This window comes from Eschrichtius robustus, chromosome 11 (assembly GCF_028021215.1).
Source record: "Eschrichtius robustus isolate mEscRob2 chromosome 11, mEscRob2.pri, whole genome shotgun sequence".
NCBI classification, from domain to species: domain Eukaryota; kingdom Metazoa; phylum Chordata; class Mammalia; order Artiodactyla; family Eschrichtiidae; genus Eschrichtius; species Eschrichtius robustus.
Genome location: NC_090834.1, coordinates 97,769,941 through 97,793,346, shown reverse-complemented (window position 1 = coordinate 97,793,346; position 23,406 = coordinate 97,769,941). Strand labels below are relative to the sequence as shown.

The 23,406-nt window shown below is 43.4% G+C and overlaps 1 protein-coding gene across 3 annotated transcripts in view; it reads right to left on the bottom strand.

Annotated features, from left to right (window-relative positions):
• Positions 1–23,406, bottom strand: part of EXT2 (exostosin glycosyltransferase 2) — a 133,872-nt gene that overhangs the window by 16,631 nt on the left and 93,835 nt on the right. For all 3 annotated transcript variants that reach the window (XM_068555502.1, XM_068555501.1, XM_068555503.1), the window contains one exon: positions 21,017–21,183. In XM_068555502.1, coding sequence (XP_068411603.1) covers positions 21,017–21,183 — 167 coding nt within the window. The remainder of the gene's footprint in view (positions 1–21,016; positions 21,184–23,406) is intronic.

Genomic DNA, 23,406 nt, shown 5'->3' with positions numbered 1-23,406 from the left:
ATTCTAATTTTTATAATCTTGGTCCCAACCACCTCTTACCTGGATTATGGAAATATCCTCCGCTCTGGACTCCCAGCTGTGCTCACTTGTCTATTTTCAGTTAACTATCTACCCTTTTTTTTTTTTTTTCTTTTTCTTTTTTAAGCTTCCTGAGGTCTTTTGTGGCTTCCCATTACTAGAGGATGAAACTAAGATCTTCTACCTTTTCTTAAAAGGCACAGCAGCCAGCCTTGATTACTGCCTATAGAAAGTACACTGGAGACAAGGTTAACGTATATCCAGGCCTAGCTCTGCCGCTGATGACTTGTGCCCCAGACCTACTCAAGTTGCCCTGCTTCCATTCTGCCCTCTGCAAAATGAGGGGTTGGATTAAATGACCTCTAATGAACTTTTAGACCTAAATTCTTATATCTTCTTCCTCACTGACCTATTTCCAAGGAAACTAATTCAGCAACTGTGATCAGTCGCTGGCCTGCATTATTTTACTTTGTTTAAAAGGCCACACCCATACGGGTACCCAGTACATGTTCCTGAAAAGAGGATAATGCACTATATTCTAAGCCAGCTTAGAGAGTGCATATTAAACTCAGGGTGTGTGCTAACCACAGTCAGATTCAGGAAACAGACTGGGGGTGGGGTGGGGTGGGGGAGGGAGAAGGTGAAACAACAGGTGGCGCCCATCTGGGATGTCCGATTAGGAGATCACGGGCTAGCTCCAGGAGGAAAGGAACTCTCTGAAGTGGCTGCTACAGTCATCACACTTTCAAAGGCATAGTTCCCACAGGGATATTGCTACTGGGTGAGAGGGATGCCACATGTATCAGGATTCATGAATCAAGAGATGGACTAAGAAGTGGTGAGGGAAACGGGGGTGGGGGGGGTGGAGGAGAGGGGGCAGAACGTGGACGCAAGGTACCCAGACTAGGCCAGGGTTCATTTCTGTCCTTGCACATGTCCCCTAGGTTTTGTTGCTCCCTAACCATCAAAGTGGAACAGAATGCTATGACCCAGCCCAAGCCCTGCGGCCACATGCGAGGGTCAGTGGTGGCAGAGTTGCAAGGACCCCAGCTTGCAGACGCCTTTGAATTAGTGACCGTCCTTCCCGTCAGGACTGTCTTGCGTGCTGCCCAGATGGGAAAGGGGGAGCTGGCTGCGGTCCAATTTCTAGCTGGTTTCCACAGAGGAGCCAGTTATCGGATTCACTCTCAGCCCTCTGGGAACAAAGCTCACCTTTTATATTTGGAATTTCCTGAAATGAAGTGGAATGGAGGGACTGATTGGCTTCATTTTCAGCTCATGCTTTTAATTACAATGGTGGCTGGTAGTTTTTGTCAAGGGGGTGCTTTGCAAAAAGCCAAAGAGCTTTCACCCACGCCTGGGACACAATTAAATGCTAATGCTGGGCATCTAGAGCAAGGGAGCCCAAAGTTGTCATCTGGAGTGCCCTAATGCTGATTGGTTTTGACAAATACATGTACACGCTGCATTATGTATTAAGATTTACCTGTTAGATCACTTCAGTCTGCTCCAGAGACCTTCCCAACCCAAGGCGGGGTTCTGCTTAAAATTAGCCAAACAGGAAAAGCCCCATCATGGGAAGGCTCCTGGGGTTTTGGCAGCAATGCTATTTGCCCCAGTCTGGCTGGAGGTTAGTGCCCTGGCGCTGGGGCACATGATTGCCACTCCTCTCAAGTCCTCTCTTCAGGCCTGGGGCAGTGATGAAGGTAGGGAGACAGACCAGGATTGGCCACAGCTGGTACAGGAGCATGTGCTATTAACCTTTCACGGGTACCACTGTTAGGATGACACCACTGAAGAGGTGGCTCTAAGACATCTGCCATCTCACCAGACGGCAGAACCACAGGCCTTCGGTGGATGGTAAGAAGAGACTCACACTCCGGCAGTGTGAGCTGCGGACCGCTGCCCACGCTGACTCAGGGGTCACTTGGAAGGCGGAGATCATTTGGTCCAGTCCCCTCACTGGACAGATGGGAAAACCGAAGGCTGGAGAAGAAGCGCTGTCCAGAGATCACACTGCTAGGTCATGCCTAACTCCCCGTCCAGCCTCTGCTCACGAAGTCCTGCGATTTCCCACTCTCCTGATTCTAGAAAGCACTTCCTCTCCCCACACTCAGGACCTCACTTGTCAAACAAAGAGGTCAGAGGACAGGGTTTAAAGTCACACTCAGTGTCAGTGTTCTCAGCCGTGTGCAGTTGCTGGCAGAGATGGTTAAGGGTCCTACACACATGCGAATGACCGAGGTGGGGAACAGAATGGGGGAGCGAGAGGCAGTGGGGAAAACGAAAAAACCTTTTGCTCCCCTCAGCATCCATCTTCTGAAAGCCGAAGGCTCTTCATGGACGTGGTTTCCATTGAGCAGAGAAAGCCACGTGCTCACACCGTTAAAAGAAGGAAGTCCCATCAGCTGTGTGGCAAACGAGTGAGACACCACTTAGGACACCGAGGGCCTACTGGAAACTTGTAATCTGGGAGGCTCTGGGGCAGGGAAGGAAGGACAAGCAAAAAGCAGCTGAACAAAAGATTAAACTCAACTACTATTTTTCATGAGGCAATGAATCTCCTGAGAGATAATAAAGAAGGGAAGGAGAGACGTGAGTTTGAGGGGATGGGAGGAGGAAGAGATGGGTCAGGATCAGGTCACGGGCTTTCTAATTTTGCGCTCCTTAAGACCCACTAAACACGAAATCATTTTTATTTCCATAACCTCAACTCCAGTGGGGGTGATACTGTTTCTAAGTCTGGTCCCAGGGGATTGTTTAATGAAGTTAAAAGAAGAATAGTGATCATAAGCCAAATGGCTATTCCCTTTAAATCCTGCACGAGGTAGAAACAGAGACTTCAGCTTTTATAAATAACCATTACTGAGCCTTCAAAATTTCAACTTGATCTTGGTGAGGCTTGATTTGACTGACTGTAGACCAAAGATTATCAGCTCTGTCCAGCAGGGAGGAAGTAACTCTCCTTACTTCACGTCACTGCTCCGCCCTATCACTCACAGATGCTACTGCAGAACTGGCCAGGTTTGTTTTCTTACTGTGCAAAGGGAGGAAATGGCACTGACCACAAACTGCAATCCTGGCTGACTGTGAAGCATAAATGTGGTTCCAAAATGATTCTTTAATGAGTTAATTAATCAGAATGCCCTATATGTGTGCTTAAACTCCATAATCTCTTGGTGGAAAATCAAGAAGCAGAGGAACTCTTTTTAAATTACTTATTTATTTGTATCCCATCTACTTCAAAAAAAAGATTTGGGATGGCCTACAACAAAAGGCAAAAGGCTAGAATAAAGTCCAAACTATCAAAACAGATGATGCCCTCAATAACATTTCTTTAAACATCCAGAGATTCCACCTATCTTAAAAATATTAATCCTGGACTTCCCTGGTGGCACAGTGGTTAAGAATCCGCCTGCCAATGCAGGGGACACGGGTTCGAGCCCCAGTCCGGGAAGATCCCACATGCCGCAGAGCAACTAAGCCCATGCGCCACAACTGCTGAGCCTGTGCTCTAGAGCTGGGGGGCCACAACTACTGAAGCCCGCGTGCCTAGAGCCCGTGCTCCGCAACAAGAGAAGCCACCACAATGAGAAGCCCATGCACTGCAAGGAAGAGCAGCCCCTGCTCACTGCAACTAGAGAAGGCCCGCACGCAGTAATGAAGACCCAACACAGCCATAAATAAATAAATAAATAAATTTATTTATTTATTTATTTAAAAAATATTAATCCTGCTATCAAGTTCTAGAAAGGCAACCCAACAGCAAGCTGAAGTCACAGTCTAGGGATGGAGAGACTTGAGTGTTCCTATTTATTAATTCATTTACACATTCAACTCTTAGATACTTTCTGAGCTCCCACTATTTTTTAACTAAACATTTTATTTTGAGATAACTGTAGATTCAAAAGTAGTTGTAAGAAATAACGCAGAGGGAGCCTGTGTACTCTTTACCCAGTTCCTCCCAATGGTAACATCTTGCAAAACTATAGTGTGACATAACAACATGATATTAACACTGACACAGTCAAGATTCAGAGCATTTCCATCAGCATGAGGGTCCCTCCTGTTGCCCTCTTATAGACCCTCCCCATCCAGGTACCCTCTGACAACTGCTAATCTGTTCTCTATTTCTACAATTTCGTAATTTCAAGAAGGCTATGTATCAATGGAATCATACAATACGTAACCTTTCGGGATTAGCTTTTTTTCACACAGCATAATTCCCCAGAGATTCATCTAAATTGCTCTTGTATATCAAGAGTTTGGTCCTCTTCATTGCTGAGTAGTATTCCACGGTGTGGATGGACCAGTTTGTTTAACCATTCACCCCCTAAAGGATATCTGGGCTAATTCATTTTTTGGCACTACAAACAAAGCTGCTACGAACATTCGCATCCAGGTTTTTGTGTGGGTGTAAATTTTACTGCCTCTGGAATAAATGCCCAAGTGCAACTGCTGTGTCACGTGGTAGTTGCATGCTTAGTTTTATAAGAAATGGCCAAAACTGTTTTTCCAGAGTGGCTGTACCATTTTACATTCCTACCAGTAATGTATGGAGAGATCCAGTTTCTCTGCATCTTCACCAGCATTTGGTGTTGTGACTATTTTTTAAAAAATTTTAGCCATTCTGATAGGTGTATATAATTCCGGTTTTAATCTTTAATGGTTAATGATGTCAAACATCTTTTCACGTGCTTTTTGCCATCCGTATATACTCTTCAGTGAAATAACTGCTCCTGTCCTTTGCGCATTTTCTAATTGGATTGTTTGTCTTTTGCTGTTGAGTTTTGAGAGTTATGTATCCTAGATGCTACTCCTTTGTTGGATATGTTGTTTGCAAATATTTTCTCTCGGTCTGCAGCTTGTCTTTAAATCCTCTTCACAAGGCCTTTCACAGAGCATAAGTTTTAAATGTTGATGAGGTCCAATTTATCAACTTTTCCTTTTATGAATCATGCTTCTCTTTGTCTAGCCCTAGATCCTGAAGATTTTTCTCCTTAAGTTTTTTTCCTGAAAGCTTCATAGTTTTAACGTTTTATATGTTTAAGTCCATGATTCACTTCCAGTTAATTTTTCTGTAAGGTGTGAGGTTTAGGTCAAGGTTAAATTTTTGCCTCTGGATGTCCAATTTGTGTAGAACCATTCATTAACAGAGCTGTCTTTCCTCCACTGTATTGCGTTTGCACCTCTGGTCAAAAATCAGTTGCCCCCAACTATTTTTTAGGGACTGTCTTACACTTCAAAGAGTGAATACAAAAATAAAGGATATAACTTGTTACTAAGGAGCTTACCACTGAGAAAATCTAATGACATATGCATAAAAAGCTAGAGATGAAAGAAAGCAAGGATGCAGGAAAAAGTCCAAAAAAAAGAGTTAAGTCGGGGGTGGGAAAGCAGGGAATAAGGAGAAAGCTTCATGGATTTCATTTTAAGAGGATAAAGGAAAAGGAAGTTAAATTACAAAGTTAGGGCTGAGATCCCTATTGCCCCCAACCAGGTAAATAACTAGTACAAAATTTTACTCTTTGCTCTCTGTTTAAGCAGGCCAGTAAGGAGAAAACCAGAGTTCTCCCTCTGAATACAAAATACAGAATCATTTAAACTTTGGAAAACTCCTTATAATTTCACTCATAGAAATTATATATTAAAAAATTCCATGTCCAATCACATTAAGTTCACTCAATCAATAAATATTTACTGAGCACCCACTATGTGTCAAGCCCTAGGCACAGAGTGGTAAACCAGGCAAACACAATCCTGTCTGAATGGACCAAGCTAAAAAGGGAGGTTTGTCAATCCAGCCCCAGATCTACGCCACGGATGTAATTAGTGGCCTCGGTTATAAGAAGTTAGCCCCTTCCTGCCCCTTCCAGGGGCAGAGTGTCAACATGTGATCAGGACCTCTGCCCCATCCCTCGAGTCTTCAGCCCCGACTCCAGAGGCTGGATGGGAACCTAGAAATTTTGCTTTTAAAGGTTGACAAGTTTTGATCTAAAGCAGCCAACAGGTAGTAGCAAATACACTGCAATCACGATTAACCCTATGCACCGATTTTGGAGCAGCAAGAAATAAATCTGACCTAAGAGGTGAGTTGTAAATATCACACTGACTAGCTCACCTTGTTTTCTTGAGATTCGTTCTCCCAGGTGTGACATTTTTAAGGTTTGGGGACTACTCCGTTCCTTTAAAGTTTTCTTTCTTTCTATTCTTCCGAAACAGGGAATTGCTATGTCTAATGCAATAGCAACCACCAACCACTGTCTTAAACTCACGATTTTGGCAAGCAATTTTACAAGTGGCAATGAACGGTGCGGCTCCACACCACAGAATTCTGCTCCAAAAGCTGCAGGCTCTGCCCTCCTGAGAGAGCTGCAGGGGGAGTTCAGGGCCTGGATGCTGCCAGGATGGCTTTCATTTCCCCTGGTGCCATGCCAAGTCCTGCCCACACGCCTCCTTTAAGCATCCCTATGAAAATCAAGGCAGATAAGCAGCCCATGCAAGACAAATTCCCCCTATTCCCAAATCATAAACCAAATCCTGAAGCTCTGGATTCCTGGAGCGGCCAAAGCCTGTAATCAATCCCAAAGAGACAACAGGCAGGTTTTGGAACAATAACCCGTAAACATAGGGACCCTCTCAGGGCTGGAATATCATGGCAGGTATCTCCTTTTGAATGCGGGAGGGGAAGTATGCATTCTTTAAACCATCAAGTGTACCAACACCTCTTTAAAATAACTATCCCACATTACAAGCAGTCATTCTTGAGGCACAGAACTCCGGGCCCAGGTGGGCCTGCCGGTGCTGCGGACAAGAAAGATGGCGAGGTGTGGCGGGGGGCACACAGGGCGGGGAGTGGGGAGGTCAGGAGAGCTCCTTCCTCACCGGCACCGCCTGACAAAATAAGCGCTTATGGAAAACTGCAAATCCAACTCACCTGGCTTCCGTGGGATGGGAATCTGCGAGGAGGAGACACCCTTCAAAGGCGACACCTGATGTGCCAGCGGGCAGCAGGCTCCCTCCTCTTTGGGATAAGGAGCCCGAGTCCTACATTTGATGTTTCATTAATGGCTAGGCAAACAAATTCTGAGCTTGCTGTTTTAATTTGCTCAGTGGGGAAGGAAAAAGTGTCACTCTATTGTAATTCCCAACTGGGTGCTTTTTTAAACCATCAGATGTTATTTCAATGTTCAGCAGACATATTCGATTTCCTTTCCTTAATATTTGTTTGACTTACCCTCCGATGGGGACTGGGTGCTTTAGAAAAGCTCCGAGAGGTCAAACCTCACTGCAGCTTCTCTCAGCACCTCCGTGGGCCCCGGCCTGCCACTCGGGGTCCGCTTTCAGCAGCTCGTGCTCAGAGCGGCACACATGAACTATTCTCCCTCCAGGCCCCTCGAGTCTGGGCGGTGTAAATCAGTGCAAGCTGGAGATAGGACAGACCTATCAGAGGGTTCAGGTCTCCCACAGGCTGGAAACAGGGAGCCTGAAGCGATGTGGAGAAGACCCCAGGGAGGTAATTCTCTAGGAAGAATGACTCCCCTCTGACCACAGTCTTCCTCATGCCTCCCGTGAGGGAAGCTCTGACTGTACCTCGTGGGCAGGACACTCACAGAACGAGCCGTTCGGCCTGCTCCCTCTTCTCAAAACAGCAGTCTCTATAAAGGCAACTCTTCATGTCCTCAAGAAAAGTGAGAAAAATGGAAGTAAAGAGAGACAGATGTTCTTTCGAGAGTCCACACTACTGACCTGTATGATGGCCAGCCCCAGGAAAGAGACTCAGAGGGGAACTGTCACTCACTCAGATGTAATACACAAGGCTCAAAGAGAGCTTCCAGCCATCAGCTTCTTCAGATCCTAAACGAAGACGGCACCGCAAGTCCTAGACAATTTTTAGTGCTCAAAAAGCTCAGCTTTGACAAAATGGTTCTAGCTACTGTAAAGCTTCAGCGTAGACCCAGCACAAATGCTGACCCCGAACAGCTCTGACAAGGTTTGATTTTGCGCATGCCCAAAACAGGCCCGGCTCCTTGGGACAGCCGGTGCCTGCAGCCCTGTGGACCGACACCTGTGCTGGCTCCACGGTACACTGCTGCTACAATCCATCATCCAGAGAGGAGACGGAAACACCTGAATTCCCAGTCTTTCCAGGCAGCCACTGGGTCAGGCCACGTGACGGCTCAAGGATCTGAGTCAGCTGAGAGGCCAAGGAACGGAAATCTATGGTGCTGGTTCCCACTGAAGGCCAAGGCACTTCCAATAGTTAGGTTATCTGCTGCAGGGATGCCCCTTGCATTTGGGCCCTCCTTTAGGGACGTTTCATTTTTATCAGTGTTGGCTATGAGAACCCAGTTTCTCGGTGCTCTAGGTGAAACCAAAGAGTGTTAATTTAAGCCTGTCGTAGGGCCCATGGCAGGATGAGACACGTGGTTCCACGTACCGTAAAGAAAACCCGCCCTGGATTCCCAACAACCCTGAGCACAATTTCAGATCTAGGACTCTGGGACTTAAATCTAGAGAGGAAAGCAGCCAATTCCCTATCAGAAGGATCATAACCAAACAGTCTGTGAGAAACAATCTTGAGACCCGGTCCAAGCCCCGGTATCTGCGGCACTTTCACTGGCAGACGGCCCAGAGAGGGACAAACAGAAGGACAGAGACAACCTATTTTCTTTTTTAAAAGTTACCCACTAGCTTTTTTAAAAAGGTTATTATTAAGTCTAATTCTAAGATAGGTGTTTCCATCTTTCTGCTCTTCTAGTGAGAACAGAGAAAGTGGGATAGTTTATTTAGAATCACAGAATACATCACCTCTCCCCCTCTCCCTGGATGAATATATTTAGCTCTAAATTTTACTAATTCTGCTTAAAATGTAACTGTTATATAGAGTCTCAGCTCTGGAATTCTCCAGTTAGCCAAGCTCCCTCATTACCAATCAAATCTGAGCTATGACTGAGCCCACCTTTCCCTTCTTGGTTCTTCAATCCAGATGAACATTAAGCTTATAGGGTTTCCACTACCATTATTTAACTGGCTTTCCCTGTCTTCAGTCTGTCATCTCTAATTCATCCTGTGATCCGACTGTCTGGACCATATACCTCTTTGCAAACCTACGACACCTCTTCACCGCCTTCGACTTTTCAGCTGACCTCTTAGCCCATCCATCAGCTGGTGCTATGTGGCTGAACCAACTTAGCTTCCAACATCAACCCAAACACAAGTTCCGCCTTCATCACATCAACTGGCCTGTGACTCCCCCGTGCGACCACACGTACCCAGCTCGTTCTAACTTAGGTTGCCTTTCATCTTGGTGCTTCCTATAGCAGGAAAACCCACTCAGAGGTGGTTTCACGCTCTCATGAAAAAAAGTAGGGCATTCCAGGCTATTTTGCTGTCTTCTCATGATTCTTTACTTGCCATTACCTTGGGGAGTTGTGAACAAAATAAAACAAATAAATTATCATTATTTATTAGCACCCAAGAGGTTTCACCAGCCGCTACCACCTAGGGGACGCACAGGCAGTAAAAGAAAGGCATCAGCATTTTGTGCACCTAACAACATACAGTTGCTCTTAGTCAATTCCCATCCCCACATGAAGGACTGATTTTATAACCAGTATTATTAGCCAAGAGTGTTTCACATCTCTCAGGTGAAAAATGTTCAACACTTAAGTGCTACTAATAATTTTTTATGGTTGGAAATGAGGATCAAAGTACGAAAGGAAAAATAAATTCCCGGGTTCGTACATCCAGCCAAGTCTGCATGGCTCATTTTCTGCCACATGTTTTAAACGGCCTCCCTTAAAGGCGGGGGAGGGGAGGAGGAACAAGTTGCATTTTATTTCCCAGCTCTTTAGGTCTGAAATAAAAGCAGACAGACTTGGGGGGAAAAAAATCAAACATTCAAGTAACACTATACACTGCTACTGTTCCCCCAGGAGCTCCTTGCAAATGAGTATCAAGAACTCAATAGATACTTTCCTGGTAAAATACATAAACAGATAAATAAATTATCCCAGGCTGAAAAGAATCTCCACATCTGGTAGCTCACTAGAGCTTGTCAAACAAGTCAGAAACACGCAGGGCCAGAGAAGATCATTCTTTCGCTCCTGATTTCGGGGCTGGCGAGGGAATGTAACATTTCCCAAAGCTCTTTGCCTTCCAACAGGGAATATGTATGACCCATTTAAACAGGCAAATGACCCCTATGTTTTCTTCCAATTAAATAAATAATGATACCCAGGCATTAGGTCTTGAATCCACATGTCTGTGTCCTCAAGTCACAGACACTGGAAGAAAAAAGGCCTTTCCTACAGGCTCTGGCCTTTCATTCCCAAGAACTTGCCAGGGCGTCCCTTAAAGGGTTATATTCAACGTACATTTAACACCTTACAGAAGTAACTTAACCTCTTCGCACCTCAAGTTTTCTCAGCAATAAAGCATGAAGTGACAGGATGGTCTCCAAGGTCCCTTCCCGTTCTGATGCCGGGTTTCTTTAAAAACAGAGCTTTCTGCCTTGTCTGTGGACCCCAGTACAGTGCTAACGTTCCCTACGTGTGCTGTGGTTTCGCAGAAGCTGGCTGAGCACTGCTGTGGCTCCAGCAACTTCCTCCGGGAAAGGGATTCCGGAGGTCGTGACGGGTTTCAAGCTAACAGCCCAGGTAGACCTTCCCCCATCATTCCTCTTTCATCTCTGGGCTCTGAGGGGAGGCCACCTTTCTCTCTCATAGCTCGGGGAGGGTGCCATCTGCGAGCTGCCTTCAGACTCTGCTCCGTGTCCCTTCAGCAAGCTGTGGAGCCTGCTGCTTTAAAATGGTTTCTGTAAAGTGATGCTTGCAACCCTCTAACTAAAGCTCTGCTTTAAAATGCCCTCTCGTTGTGAGAAACATATGTCAGGCCTCAGAAGAGGCGTCAGCAGAAACACCATCAAAACAGACCCCGGGTCACCACGCTCTCCTCCGCTAAGGCAACGGCTGTGCTCTCCCTTTCACTCCTAAAAAGCTGTTGGCATTGCCTCCAAATACCCCTGGATCCTCACACAAGCAATCTCTCTGGGTTTCACAGGAAAGCAAAGGAGTTTGACACTTTTTACGCATACAAGTTGGATTCTTTTCCACATGAACCCATACCTTATACATCTGCCTGTACTTCTGATCCCTTAGATTCATTACACCTGAGGGATTTTAGGAAGTCATCTGGTCTAATCTTCAGCTCCAGGAAGGACTAGTAAAACCACCTTAGACACTGGAGGACCGCTGGCTGCCCCTTCTTGAAAAATTCCCAAATGGGGAGACGCCTCTGTCTCTCCAGATTTCTCTAAAAATGCTTTGGAGCCACAGTGAGAAAGGTCTGCTGCATGGTTTGTCTTTGATTCTCACATATTAAATACTGTGTTTAAACTATTTTTTATTTAAACTAGGATAATGAATTTAACTACTACAAAACTAATAAAGGCTATAGACACACACACACACACACACACACACACACACACACACACACACACACAGCCAAACCAGAAGAAACGAAGATGCCTATTTTAGAGAAGAATAAGCAGGGGAATATTGTGGTTGTACTAAAAGTGCCAATGTACCTAACCTTACCTAATTGACCTAGTAAGATCGTTAAATCTACAACTGCAGAATGTAGACTCTTTTTAGGGGCACACAGAACATTAACCAAAATAGACCTTTTACTGAGCCATATAGTCCCAACACATTTCAAAATGATGAAATCATATGGAGTATATTTTCTGACCACAGTGGAATCAAATCAGAACTCAATAAGAAAAAGGTAACTTTAAAAACTGACAAAAGTAAGCAATATACTTTTATATAACTATGGGTCAAAGAAGATATTACAAAAGAAATTAGAAAATATTTTAAACTTAAGGATAATGAAAACATGACAAATCAAAACTTGGGATGGTACCTAACGCAGTAATTAAGGAGAAATTTACAGCTTTAAATGCATATATTCGAAAAATAAATACTGAAATCACTGATCTAAGCTATCAAGTCAAAAGGTTAGAAAAATAACAGCAACTTAAACTCATGAAATTAGAGGAAGAGATTAATCAAGAAAAGAGTAGTTAATGAAATACAAAACAAATACACACTAAAGAAAAATCAACAAAATCAAAAGTTGATTCTTTGCAAAGAATATGACACTGATATACCTCTAACAAGGCTGATAAAGAAAAGGAGAGAAAACAAAAGTTATCAATATCAGGAATGAAAAAGAGCACACTAATCCAAATCTTATAAACTTTAAACAATAACAAGATAATATTATGATTTTATAGCAAGGCATTTCACAATTTAAATTAAATGAACAGAGTCCTTGAAAAACACAGCTTATGGGCTTCCCTGGTGGCGCAGCGGTTGAGAACCTGCCTGCTAACGCGGGGGACACGGGTTCGAGCCCTGGTCTGGGAGGATCCCACATGCCGCGGAGCAACTGGGCCCGTGGGCCACAACTACTGAGCCTGCGCGTCTGGAGCCTGTGCTCCGCAACAAGAGAGGCCGCGATAGTGAGGGGCCCGCGCACCTCGATGAAGAGTGGCCCCCACTTGCCGCAACTAGAGAAAGCCCTCACAGAGGCGAAGACCCAACACAGCCAAAAATAGATAAATAAAGAAATAAATAAATTTTAAAAAATATGGAACCCACCATCTTAAAAAACAAAACAAAAAACAAAAAAAACCACACAGCTTATCAAAACTAACACAAGAAGAGATAGAAAGCCTGAATAGTACTAGAGTCATTAAAGAAACTGGGTCTGTAATAAACATACTAGAGTGCTGGCTGAGGATAAAAGGATGTGGGATGAGCAGTGTAAGAAAGTCATAAATGTCAACTATGGCTCATGAGCAAGCTGCAGAAGCAAGAATGTAGCAGCTATGCAGTTTTCTCGATTCCTTACCATATACACACCAATTTATTTGTCTCTTCTTTTCCAATTTGAGATAAGAATTATAGCTATGATATATTCTGTATACACAATGTATATAGTTTATATAACTTATTCTTCAGATGTCTGTAGTTTCCTCAGCCTCCTGAGTCTATAAGTTTAATGACCTTTGGCAAATTTTGGAAGCTTTCAGCTATTTCTTTAAATATTTTTTTCTGCCCCACATTCGTTCTCTTCTCCTTCTGGGACTCTGATGACACGAATGTTATATCTTTTGTGATTGCCCCACAGGTCCCTGAGGCTCTGTTCATTTTTTTTTTTTTTTTTTCCAATCTATTTTCTCCGTGCTGTTTAGATTGGATAATTCCTAATGATTTGTCCTCAAGTTCACCAATTCTTTCCTGTTATCTCCATTCACCTATTGAGCCCACCCAGTGAGTTTTAAGTTTTGGTTACTGCAATTTTCAGTACTGAAATTTCCATCTGGTTCTTCTTTATATCTTCCGTTTCTTTGCTGAGACTTTCTATTTTTGCATTTGTTTCAACGGTGCTCATAATTACTTATTAGAGGATTTTTTATGATAGCAGTTTTAATATCCTGGTCGATAATTCCGACATCTGTGTCATTCTGGTGTTGGCAACTGTTGATTACCTTTTCTCATTAAAGTTGCAATTTTCCTGGTTCTTGGTATGAGGAGTAATTTTGGATTGTTCCCTGAACATGCTGAGTGTTACTGTGAGACGCTGCTGCCTTTCACATTTTCTGGTTTAGGTTCAGAGTGCATGTCCGGATCCACTTTCGTGGGCTGTGGATTGAATATCAATTTCATTTTCAAAGGCTGTATATCGTGCTATTCTGGCCTGCCTAATTTGTGTGCTACCCAGAGGCTAATTTGAAACCTGGGCAGTATTCTACACTATAGTTTCTTTCTCAAAGCCTTTGCTGTGTTGATTCTAGTCAGTTTCATGCATGGGCTGATTTGAAGGGAGAGGGGCGACAGTGTGCCCAGGAGGAACCCCTCCTTCCCATAACCTTCCCTCCACTCTCGAGTTGGGAAGGGATGAGGTGCTGTCTCTTTGCTGTCTGTTGCTTGGTGCAGGCTGGCGATGGTGGACAGGACACCGCCCCCCAGCCCCCGGTCTCTGCAGCTGCGTCTTCCCTAACATTCACTTCAGGGAGGACATGGAAGGTCAACTGGGTTCCACCCCACAGTCTCCAGAGTGGAGAGGGGACAGGGGAGGCGTGCCGTCTCTGCTCCTGTCTCCTGGTAGTGCAGGGTGGGAATGGTCAGCAGGGCTCTGAACGACAATCCCCACAGTCACAGCATCTAGTTGGCAGGGGTACACATGGCTTCTTTCATGGTGTTTGCCTGGTGTAGAGTAGGTATAGTCAAAAGGGTTCCATCAGCAGGGCTGCCCTCTTCCCAGTTCTTACAAGAGAAAGTGGGTTTTTCTTTTTTTTTTTTTTTTTCTCGTTTGTATGCTCGTTACCTGTGCCTATGAGTGTCACGGCCTTCTGCAGCACTGAGGCTGGGGTATACAGGAGAGAGGGAAGGAGGGAGGAAGGAAGGAAAAAAAAATCCAAGGGAACTCACTGCTGGAGTATCCCTTAAGTCCTGAGGACCCTAGCCAGTCTGTCTTCTTTTTCCAGGAATAGGGTGGAACGTGCTTGCTCAGTCTTGTCCAGAATTGGAAGCCTATAATTTATTCATTAAGTTACAGAATATTAAGTAGAATTGTGACAAAATTAAAGAAAGAATAAATAATTAACCAGAGACTGATATTATGACTACTGGGGCTCTGTGTCTCACCTTCTAGGGGAGGGAATGCAAGGCCTTTACATGTATAAAGGACAGCTGCTGCATCCTTCTTAGTGAAGAGAATGCAGTTGTTACTGTTGCTGCATGGAAGTTCAAATATGTGTAGAAGGGTCTGTATGGATGCTTTGGAGTAGCCAAAGGGGTAGACTGCACTGGTTATAAAGCTGCTGACTTGTAGCCCCAAGCCCTGCTTCTAAATTCTGCCTTGTGATGCTAGGGCTGAGACTCTGCAAACATCTCACCTTTGTTATAGGTGGTCTACCAACAGGGTGCACTAGAGAGAGACTGGAAAACTAGAGAAAAGGAGAAGGGAATTACTTCCTGTTTTGCCTGCTTTTCCCGACAGTGTGGCATTTCACCCCAGCAGCAGAATGTGGTTCTAGCCTCTTCTGGCAGAGCCAGCCTTACCCTGACCCCTCAGAAGTTCTAGCAATAGCCAGCCAGTGGCCCCTCCTCAGAGGTTTAAGGCCCAGCCCCGGGGGGTGACGGGGTGGGGTGGCGGGGGGGGGGGGTGTCTCTTCCAAGCTTCTAGGTTCTAATAAACCCAGCCTCTTCCCTCTCTTCCTTTGTTCCTCCCATCCTAGGAGCAGTGGACGCTCCCTGGAGTTATTCTCTCTTTATACTTTCAGTAGCCCCTTTTTGCCCTCTCAGCTCTCTAATACCTCTATTAGAAAATTTCATATACTAAATCCATTCTGTTGAAACAATTAGTATAGATTCTGTTTTCCTGACTGATATGGATTCTTATTTGTTAATATTAGAATATGAAACAAAATGTTCAGGTGTTTTTACCTTCACCAAAGAGAGGTTTCAAACAAATGGGTTTGAATGGCACAGAGGCAGAAATAGGACAGTTACATAACGAAATCTTCCCAGGTGGCATGGTATGGGGAAAATAGCACCAAAATGAGTTATATGCCCTTATTAGGTGCCACTTACTAACTGGGTGATATTGGGTAAGTCATTTATGGGCTTCATATAGTTTATGGATGGGCCTTACCTATAATTGAAAGTGAGCAAACTAGATTATCTCTAAGTGTATCTCCAACCTGAAACTATCACTTTATTTTCAAGAAATCACCAGTAAAACCATCCGGGCCTGGATTTTTCCTCGTAGGAAGATTTTGATAACAACCTCAATTTCTTTAGTAGAGGGTACATATTCTGTTTAATTTTATGTAAGTTGTAATTTTCAAAGAATTCTTACATTTCATATAAATTTTCATTAATATTCTTTTAATGCCTGTAGGATCTATAGTGACAACACTTCCTTAATTCCTTTTCACTCCTGATGGTGATGATTTGTGGGGCTTTTTTTTTTGTTGTTTGTTTTGCTTTTTAAATTTTTTTCTTCCCATCTTTATTGGAGTGTAATTGCTTTACAGTGGTGCGTTAGTTTCTGCTTTATAACAAAGTGTATCAGCTATACATATACATATATCCCCGTATCTCCTCCCTCTTGCGTCTGCCTCCCTCCCACCCTCCCTACCCCACCCCTCTAGGTGGTCACAAAGCACCCAGCTGATCTCCCTGTGCTACGCGGCTGCTTCCCACTAGCTATCGATTTTACATTTGGTAGTGTATATAAGGCCGTACGCATACGTTTTTATTTCTTTTGGAAGCTGGGTCATGTGAAAAGTATAACATTTTTTTAACTTTATGGGAACCTGCTAAACATTTTTCCAACCTGGTTGTACCATTTAGCATTTTTACCAATACGTATGAGCGTTCTACGTTGCTCCACAGTCTAACCAACATGTGGCACTACCAGTATTTTAAATCTTACTTCATCATTCTAGTGGGTATATAGTGGTAACTCATTGTGCTTTTACTTTAGAATTGCCCTAATGACTATGAGGTGGAGAGTTGGTTCGTTTGTTAGTTTACAGCTCTATATCTTCTTTTACGAAGTAACTGTTCAAATCTTCTGCCCATTTTTAACTGACTTGTTCTCTTATTATAGAGGTATGAGAGTTCTTTATATATTTTGAAAATACTTCTCCCAGTCTATGACTTGCCTTTTTATTTCCTTAGAAGTGTCTTTTTAAGTGTTAATTTTGATGAAGTCCAATTTGGTTTCTTTCATAAACCGTGCTATTTGTCTCTTACTTGAAAAAATAAAAAAACATTGCTTAGCTCAGGTACACTAGAACTTTTTCCACTGTTTTCTTTAAGAAGCTTTATAATTTTAGTTCCTGCATGTAGGGCTAGGATCCATTCTGAACTGACATATGGATATCAAATTACTCCAGCACCACTTAGTGAAAAGCCTGTCCCACCGCTATTGAACTGACTTGGGTCTTTTGCTGAAAACTGATTGATGACACGTGTGGTCTATTTCTGGACTCTGCTCTATTTCATTGATCTACACGTCTAAGTTTACACCAGTACCACAGAGTCCTGATTACTGTAGCTTTACAGAAGCCTTAAAATAAGGTAGTCCTGCAATTTTGTCCTCCTTTCTTAAAATTGCTTTGGCTTTTTCAGGCCCATTGTGTTTCCATTTCAATTTTAGAACTAGCTTGTCAATTTTAACTTTTTAAAAAGCCTTCTGGGATTTTGACCGGGCTTGCTTTGAATCTATAAATCAGTCTGGGGAGAACTTACACCTTAATAACAGTGAGTCTTTGGATTCAGACGTATGATACATCTTTCTGTTTGTGAAGTTGTTCAATTTCTCTCAGCAGTGTTTTGTGGTTTGCACTGAACCTATGTGGCCCCCCTTTTAATACATTTTTCAAGCTGACCCTCCCTACCCCTTCTCCAGGCAGCCACCGATCTTTTGATCACTAAAGATTAGTTTGTATTTTCTATACATGAAATCATAAAATACGTTCTCTTTTTCATCTTGCTTCACTCACTCGGCATAATTATTTTTAAATACATCCATGTTGTTGTATGTATCAATAGCTCACCAATTTATTACCGAGTAGTATTCTATTGTATGGATATACAACAATTAGTTTATTCATTCAACTTTTGATAGACTTTGGGTTTTGTTTTGTTTTTTTCCCTCCAGTTTTTGGCTTTTACAAATAAAAGCTGCAAGTACAAATACTAATACCTGTATTAGCGTACAAGTATTTGTGTATACATATGCTCTTATTTCTCTAGGGTGAATCTCTGTGAGAAGAATGGCGGGGTCACATGGTAGATATATGTTTAACATTTTAAACTCCAAGCTGCTTTCTAAAATGGCCGTATCCAGATTATGGATCACAGTGAAGTGGAAAGGCATGCAGGCCAGAATAATCTGTCTCCTACCTTTCATATGCATGCTGGTAATGAAGATTTATTCATTCATCAAATATTACTGAGTAACTGATGAATGGATTGAACTGGGTTAGGCAAAGAGGATACAGCAATGAACAAGACAGCCATGGTTCTGTCCCTATGGGGCTTACATTCCAGAAGAAAAGCAGACACTAAACAACACACTTCACAATTATTTGCTTACAAAGAGGTAGAGTGCTCTAGTCTGGAGACTTTCTGAAAGCTTCTTTTGATCTGAGTGCTGAAGGATGAATAGCAGTCAACAAGGTAGATATAATCCTAACACACTGTGATAACTGTGACAAAGAAGTAGTTCTGGGCTCCGACATAACTCTCCTAGGACATAAATTTTTGTTAACTGATTTGTTTACTCACTTAATCCGTCAAGCTTGCTTGAAAATAATCCTAGCCTTTGGCATAAAAAACAGGATTTAGGAGCACCATCTTCTTCTGTCTTCCGATTCAACACAAAACTGGGTACCCTCTCCAGAAGAGAATTGTCCCTTCTGAATGATGGAAACAACCACCAACTTTCCTCATGAATCAGCGGAATCATGAGAATGACAGCAGCAGTCGTGGTAGCAGCAGCTAATGTGGTATCTCATAAAGAGCATAAGAGCATATTGCCCACCACCCAGAACAGGCACTTCCTGAGCGCTGCCCATGTGGTGGTGCTACACAATCTCATCTAATGTACGTGACAACCCAATGAAGCAGATACTGTTAGTGCCATTTTATATAAGAATAAACTACAACCCAGAGAGATTACATAAGTTGTCCATGGTGACAGAGTAGAAACTTGGGCCCAGTACTGTCCTAACTTTGTCCATTATATTAATTACTATACAAGAAATAACTTTACAAAGTTACCCTAAAGCACTAGTGGTAGGGATGCCTGAAAAATATATTAGTTTTCCTTAGCGGCAAGGTAATTTAGTGATGGACAAGTGATACGCTGATGGTTCTGAGGACTACTTTTGAGGACCAGTAGTCTCTGACATGGTAAAAATCCTCAGGGAAGACAGTATAGTGTCACACAAACTTGAATTTAAACCCCAACTCTTCCACTTATTTAGCTGCGTGACTGTAGGCAAGTTATCTTAACCTTGCTTAGTCTCAGTAAAGAAGGAGAAAAACAGTAACTGCCTTGCAGGTTTGGGAAAAGATCATTAATGTATGTAAACACCCAGTAAATTGACAGGAACATAGTAAGTTGTATATAGATAGTAGTTAGGAAAGTTGTTCCTTTCATAGCATCTGGAGAAGATCCCAATGACTGGAGATGAGGGGTTTCCCTGCCCCCTACTCCTCTGATACACATTACTTCTTTAGAGGTAATGTGGAGTAAACACAGGGCATCAGAGGAAAGAGGTGAAGATTCAAGCTCAGTCCCTCCCGGTTTTGCACTTCCTCTCATCAACACATTTTTTGCTGCTTGAAACGAACTCAAGGTTGAAAGAGATCCCAGGTTTCAATATTCATGAGATCCCAAGATTTCAACTCAAGGTTGAAAGGAATTCATCTAGTCTATCTTCCTTTTATTAGACTTCATTTAGACCAACTGAAATATCAAAGAGGTAGCACTCTGTCCATCTTGGCTACATCATCTGGAATGTTCCCTTTTTCAACTTTCCTTCTACCACAAAAATAAACACATGGGTATAGTTTGAAGCCATTACATGCAATGGAGAGAGAAAACACTGGCAGAAAAACTGGTTTTGCCATGAGTTGCCTACTTATTACTTAGAGGAGTAAGTAGGTAATTTGCGTTTTTAAAAAATGGGAATGATAGTGTATGAAAAATCATCCAACACCCTAGACGTGATGATACGAAAGAAAGAGACCAATATGAATAGAAATAAATCCAGAAAGATGAGTGTATGTTTTACTAGCTAGTCTCATGCCTTTCACTGGCCAGTAATGACATCGACCAAGGTATCACACACCAGCCTATTTCACAATTTCTTTTATACGCAATGGATATATAAATATATTTTATATATATAGTAAAAACCTGGGAAAACTTGAGCTTTTAATTTTTGGTGGTGGCAGTGGTAGGGGGATTCCTATTTCTTCCCCTTAAAATCCACTTCCGATTTAAGGCTTAGAAAGTAAATTTCTATAATAAATACATGTACCACACATTGCTTCATTAGATAAAATTTCATGATTTCTTAGAACCTCAAATTTAATAAATCCTAAAAATGGTTACCTCTCTCCCAAAGACAGGACGACTACAGAGGATAAACTTGCCCGCTCTCCCCTGTGCCAGCTGTAGCTAATTGATTTGTACACTCTGTTTTGCTTGGGTCTGATACCACCATTACACCCCCGCAGCCGCAGGCCTCAGCCTGTCGCCATCACGCATCTCGCGTACATCCTCCCTGACAGGACTCATCAATTCCTACTGCTTTTCACCAGGCCTCAGCTCTGGCACTTTCCCCTGGGGAGACCTTTACTGGTCTCCATACTTAACCCCTGAACCCAGTCTAATCCATCAGCCACATCGAACGAATGGTGATAGAGAATGTTTCTCCCCAAAGACAGGCAGCCAGCCTCTCCACTTAAAACTCAGAAAGAAAGCCATCAGCAGGGTCTGCTTTCTGTTTGTCAGTGTCGCCAGCTTCTTCGCTTATTGATGTTTTTATTGTTGCTGTGCCCAGCTGCTTGAGTCGGGGAAGTGGTATTCAAGGAGACATCAATTAAAGTGCTTGTTAAACGCCATAGACGCTCTTTTGAAAATGTCCCCTGGGACTCTCCCTGGGAGTTCCCAAAACTGGTGGATGGCACAGTTGTCATTTTGGAATAGGGTTTCCCCAAAGTTCTAAAGAACAGCTTCATAACCTACACTCCTACGCACAGCTTTTGGACGCTACTAGAATTTAGAAATTATGACTTTACAGAATGAAATATAACACTCTTTATTAGGAAAGACAAGCAATAATGGGCAACAAATATCAAAAATGTAAATGCACTGTTTGAAACCTCCTTACCTCATAACCGAACTGCAGCTCATCAGAGGTCAGCATAATGATATCGTCGTCAATAGCCAGAACGGCCTCCGTCTCGATTTCATCGTAAGGGAAGAAACGGTTACTCAACTTGTTTTCAGCAGTTCTTACAACTTTTAATGGAACCCGGATTTTGGGCCACAGAGAATCTGGAAAAAGAAAAACCAAGGTATTCATTACTCTCCTAACTTCTGTGAGGAGATAAACTGGTGAAAGCATCGCATCACAAATGAGATGGAAGAATCAACTCACACCCAGGACTCTCATGAAATCCACACGCACAGCTGTGCAAGGAGAAACTCTTAGAGGTGCGTTTTTATAATATCTTACATTGTAAATATTTCTATCCTCTCTACATCCTTACAACACTCTGATTCTCAATGTTGTCTTAACCAGGATCCACAAAGCGGCTTCAACTCACAATTGAGAGACAGAGGAGCAAAATGACTTGATGAAGGTCACGGTGATGAGAGGACGAATGGGCTCTGGACCGCCTCATTCTCAGGCCCGTGGTTTGAACACCAGGACTCTACCACCTCTGCACAATCCTTCCAGGTAGGTACACCCTAGCTCAAAACCTGCCTGCAGCTCTGCTGGGAAATACACGTGCTGAAGACAAAAGCGCCTGCCCCCGCCACGCCATCACCAACAGCTCCCAAGGCTGCCAAATCCACCCTCACAGAACTGTGGCCCTGAATGAGTTCAGCTTTCCTAACTTAGCACCTTACCGCCTCGACAGCCCTGCTCTCCTGACTCACTGGGTTTGGTTTCTCATCATGACCAATTTACAGAGTAAATATCGAATATCTAGGTCCAATTACATGGGATTTTCTGGCATACTGAAGAAACACAAACTCATGACTTGCCTTACATTTTTCCCATTCTACTTTGAAATGACTGAAGCAATTTAACCTCAGGTTCCTTATTTTAAAGTGTTGTGTTTTAGCATAGCATGAAATTAATACTTCCTCAGTACAGGACCCACGTCCACAGACCTCAGTGTTCTTTACAGAGGGCAGTTTGTTCTTCACGCAACATTTATCAAATGAGAACAGAAAAGGTATCATACTGCTTCCAAAAACCCAACACGTAATTGTGGGAAGGTCTAGTTTTTGTTGAGTCTTGAAGCCCCAAAATGCCTGTGGCCACTCCAAAGTCACCATACTGAAGGAGAAGTGTGACAGAGGGAAAATCAGGAGGGAAAAAACCTGTCTTAACTGACTTCAGGTAAAATCTCTTACGCATAATTTACAATACATCCATGTAACATGCTGGGGTGCTCCAAGGGTCTTAGAAGAGGCACACGCAAGGGCAGCTTCCCAGCCGGTTCGGTAGACACCCCAACATACTTCCCAGTGAGGCCGACAGCTCCTCTGCAGGCAGCTTTCCAGCAAGTTCTGCAGATACCTTCAACAGCAACTCAGTGAACTGAAGCCCTCGACAGTGCCCCGGCTGGCCTGATAACACCCCCTGGACGACTTCCCGTTGAATTCCATGGGTACCCAAGGGGGCTGCTGGTTTCTTGTTTGCCAGTCTTGGCCTGTGGCACCTGAGAATCTTCACCATGCACTGGGCTGCAGCCACACTGTCTCCAACCAGGCCTGAATCCCAGACCTAGCTGGGGAAGAGGCCCTCCCAAGTTTATTCCCTGTAATCCTTAGAGAGCTCTTTTTTACCGTTTAGTCACCAATCTCCTATTCCTAGTTAGTAATTCTTTATATTAAACTTTTCCTGTTCAAGTTACTGTGTGGTTTCTGTCTCCCACCTGGACCTTGACTAACACACTGGGGATATCAGAAGGATTATCAGATGAAAGGGGAATTGTTTTCTATGGCCTCTGAAGTTAGAACCATGACCAATGGCTGGGTGGAAGTTACAGGGAAATTGATTTAAACTCTAAATAGTTAAGAATTTTCTGATGCAATGAAATGCCTTCAGCAACACAATGTGCACTTTTATTTGAAATGTACTAACTTTAGAGACCAAACAAGATGCCTCTGAGGTCCTAGGACTGTATGGACAGTAACATTTCACAGAAAGCACAGTCTCTGGAAAGAGCTTCACATCTCAGGTGTATCCCTTACCAGCTCTGTGATCTTGAACAAGTCAGTCACTTTCTACCTGTTTCTCTGACTATGAAGATGGAACAGGAACACCGTCTTCACATACGAGAAGGTGTGAGGACGCACAGTAACGCATTTAGCAGCACGGTGCCCGGCACCCGGCAGACATCCACTAAGTGCCAGCTGTGCTTTCCCTTGAAAGTCTGAGTCTGTTTACAGACCAAAGGATTTTTTTGAACCTTAGGTAGTGGTGTCAAAGTGGTACACGTCAGATCTGGTATATTACTCCGACAATCCAGGGGCGTGTCC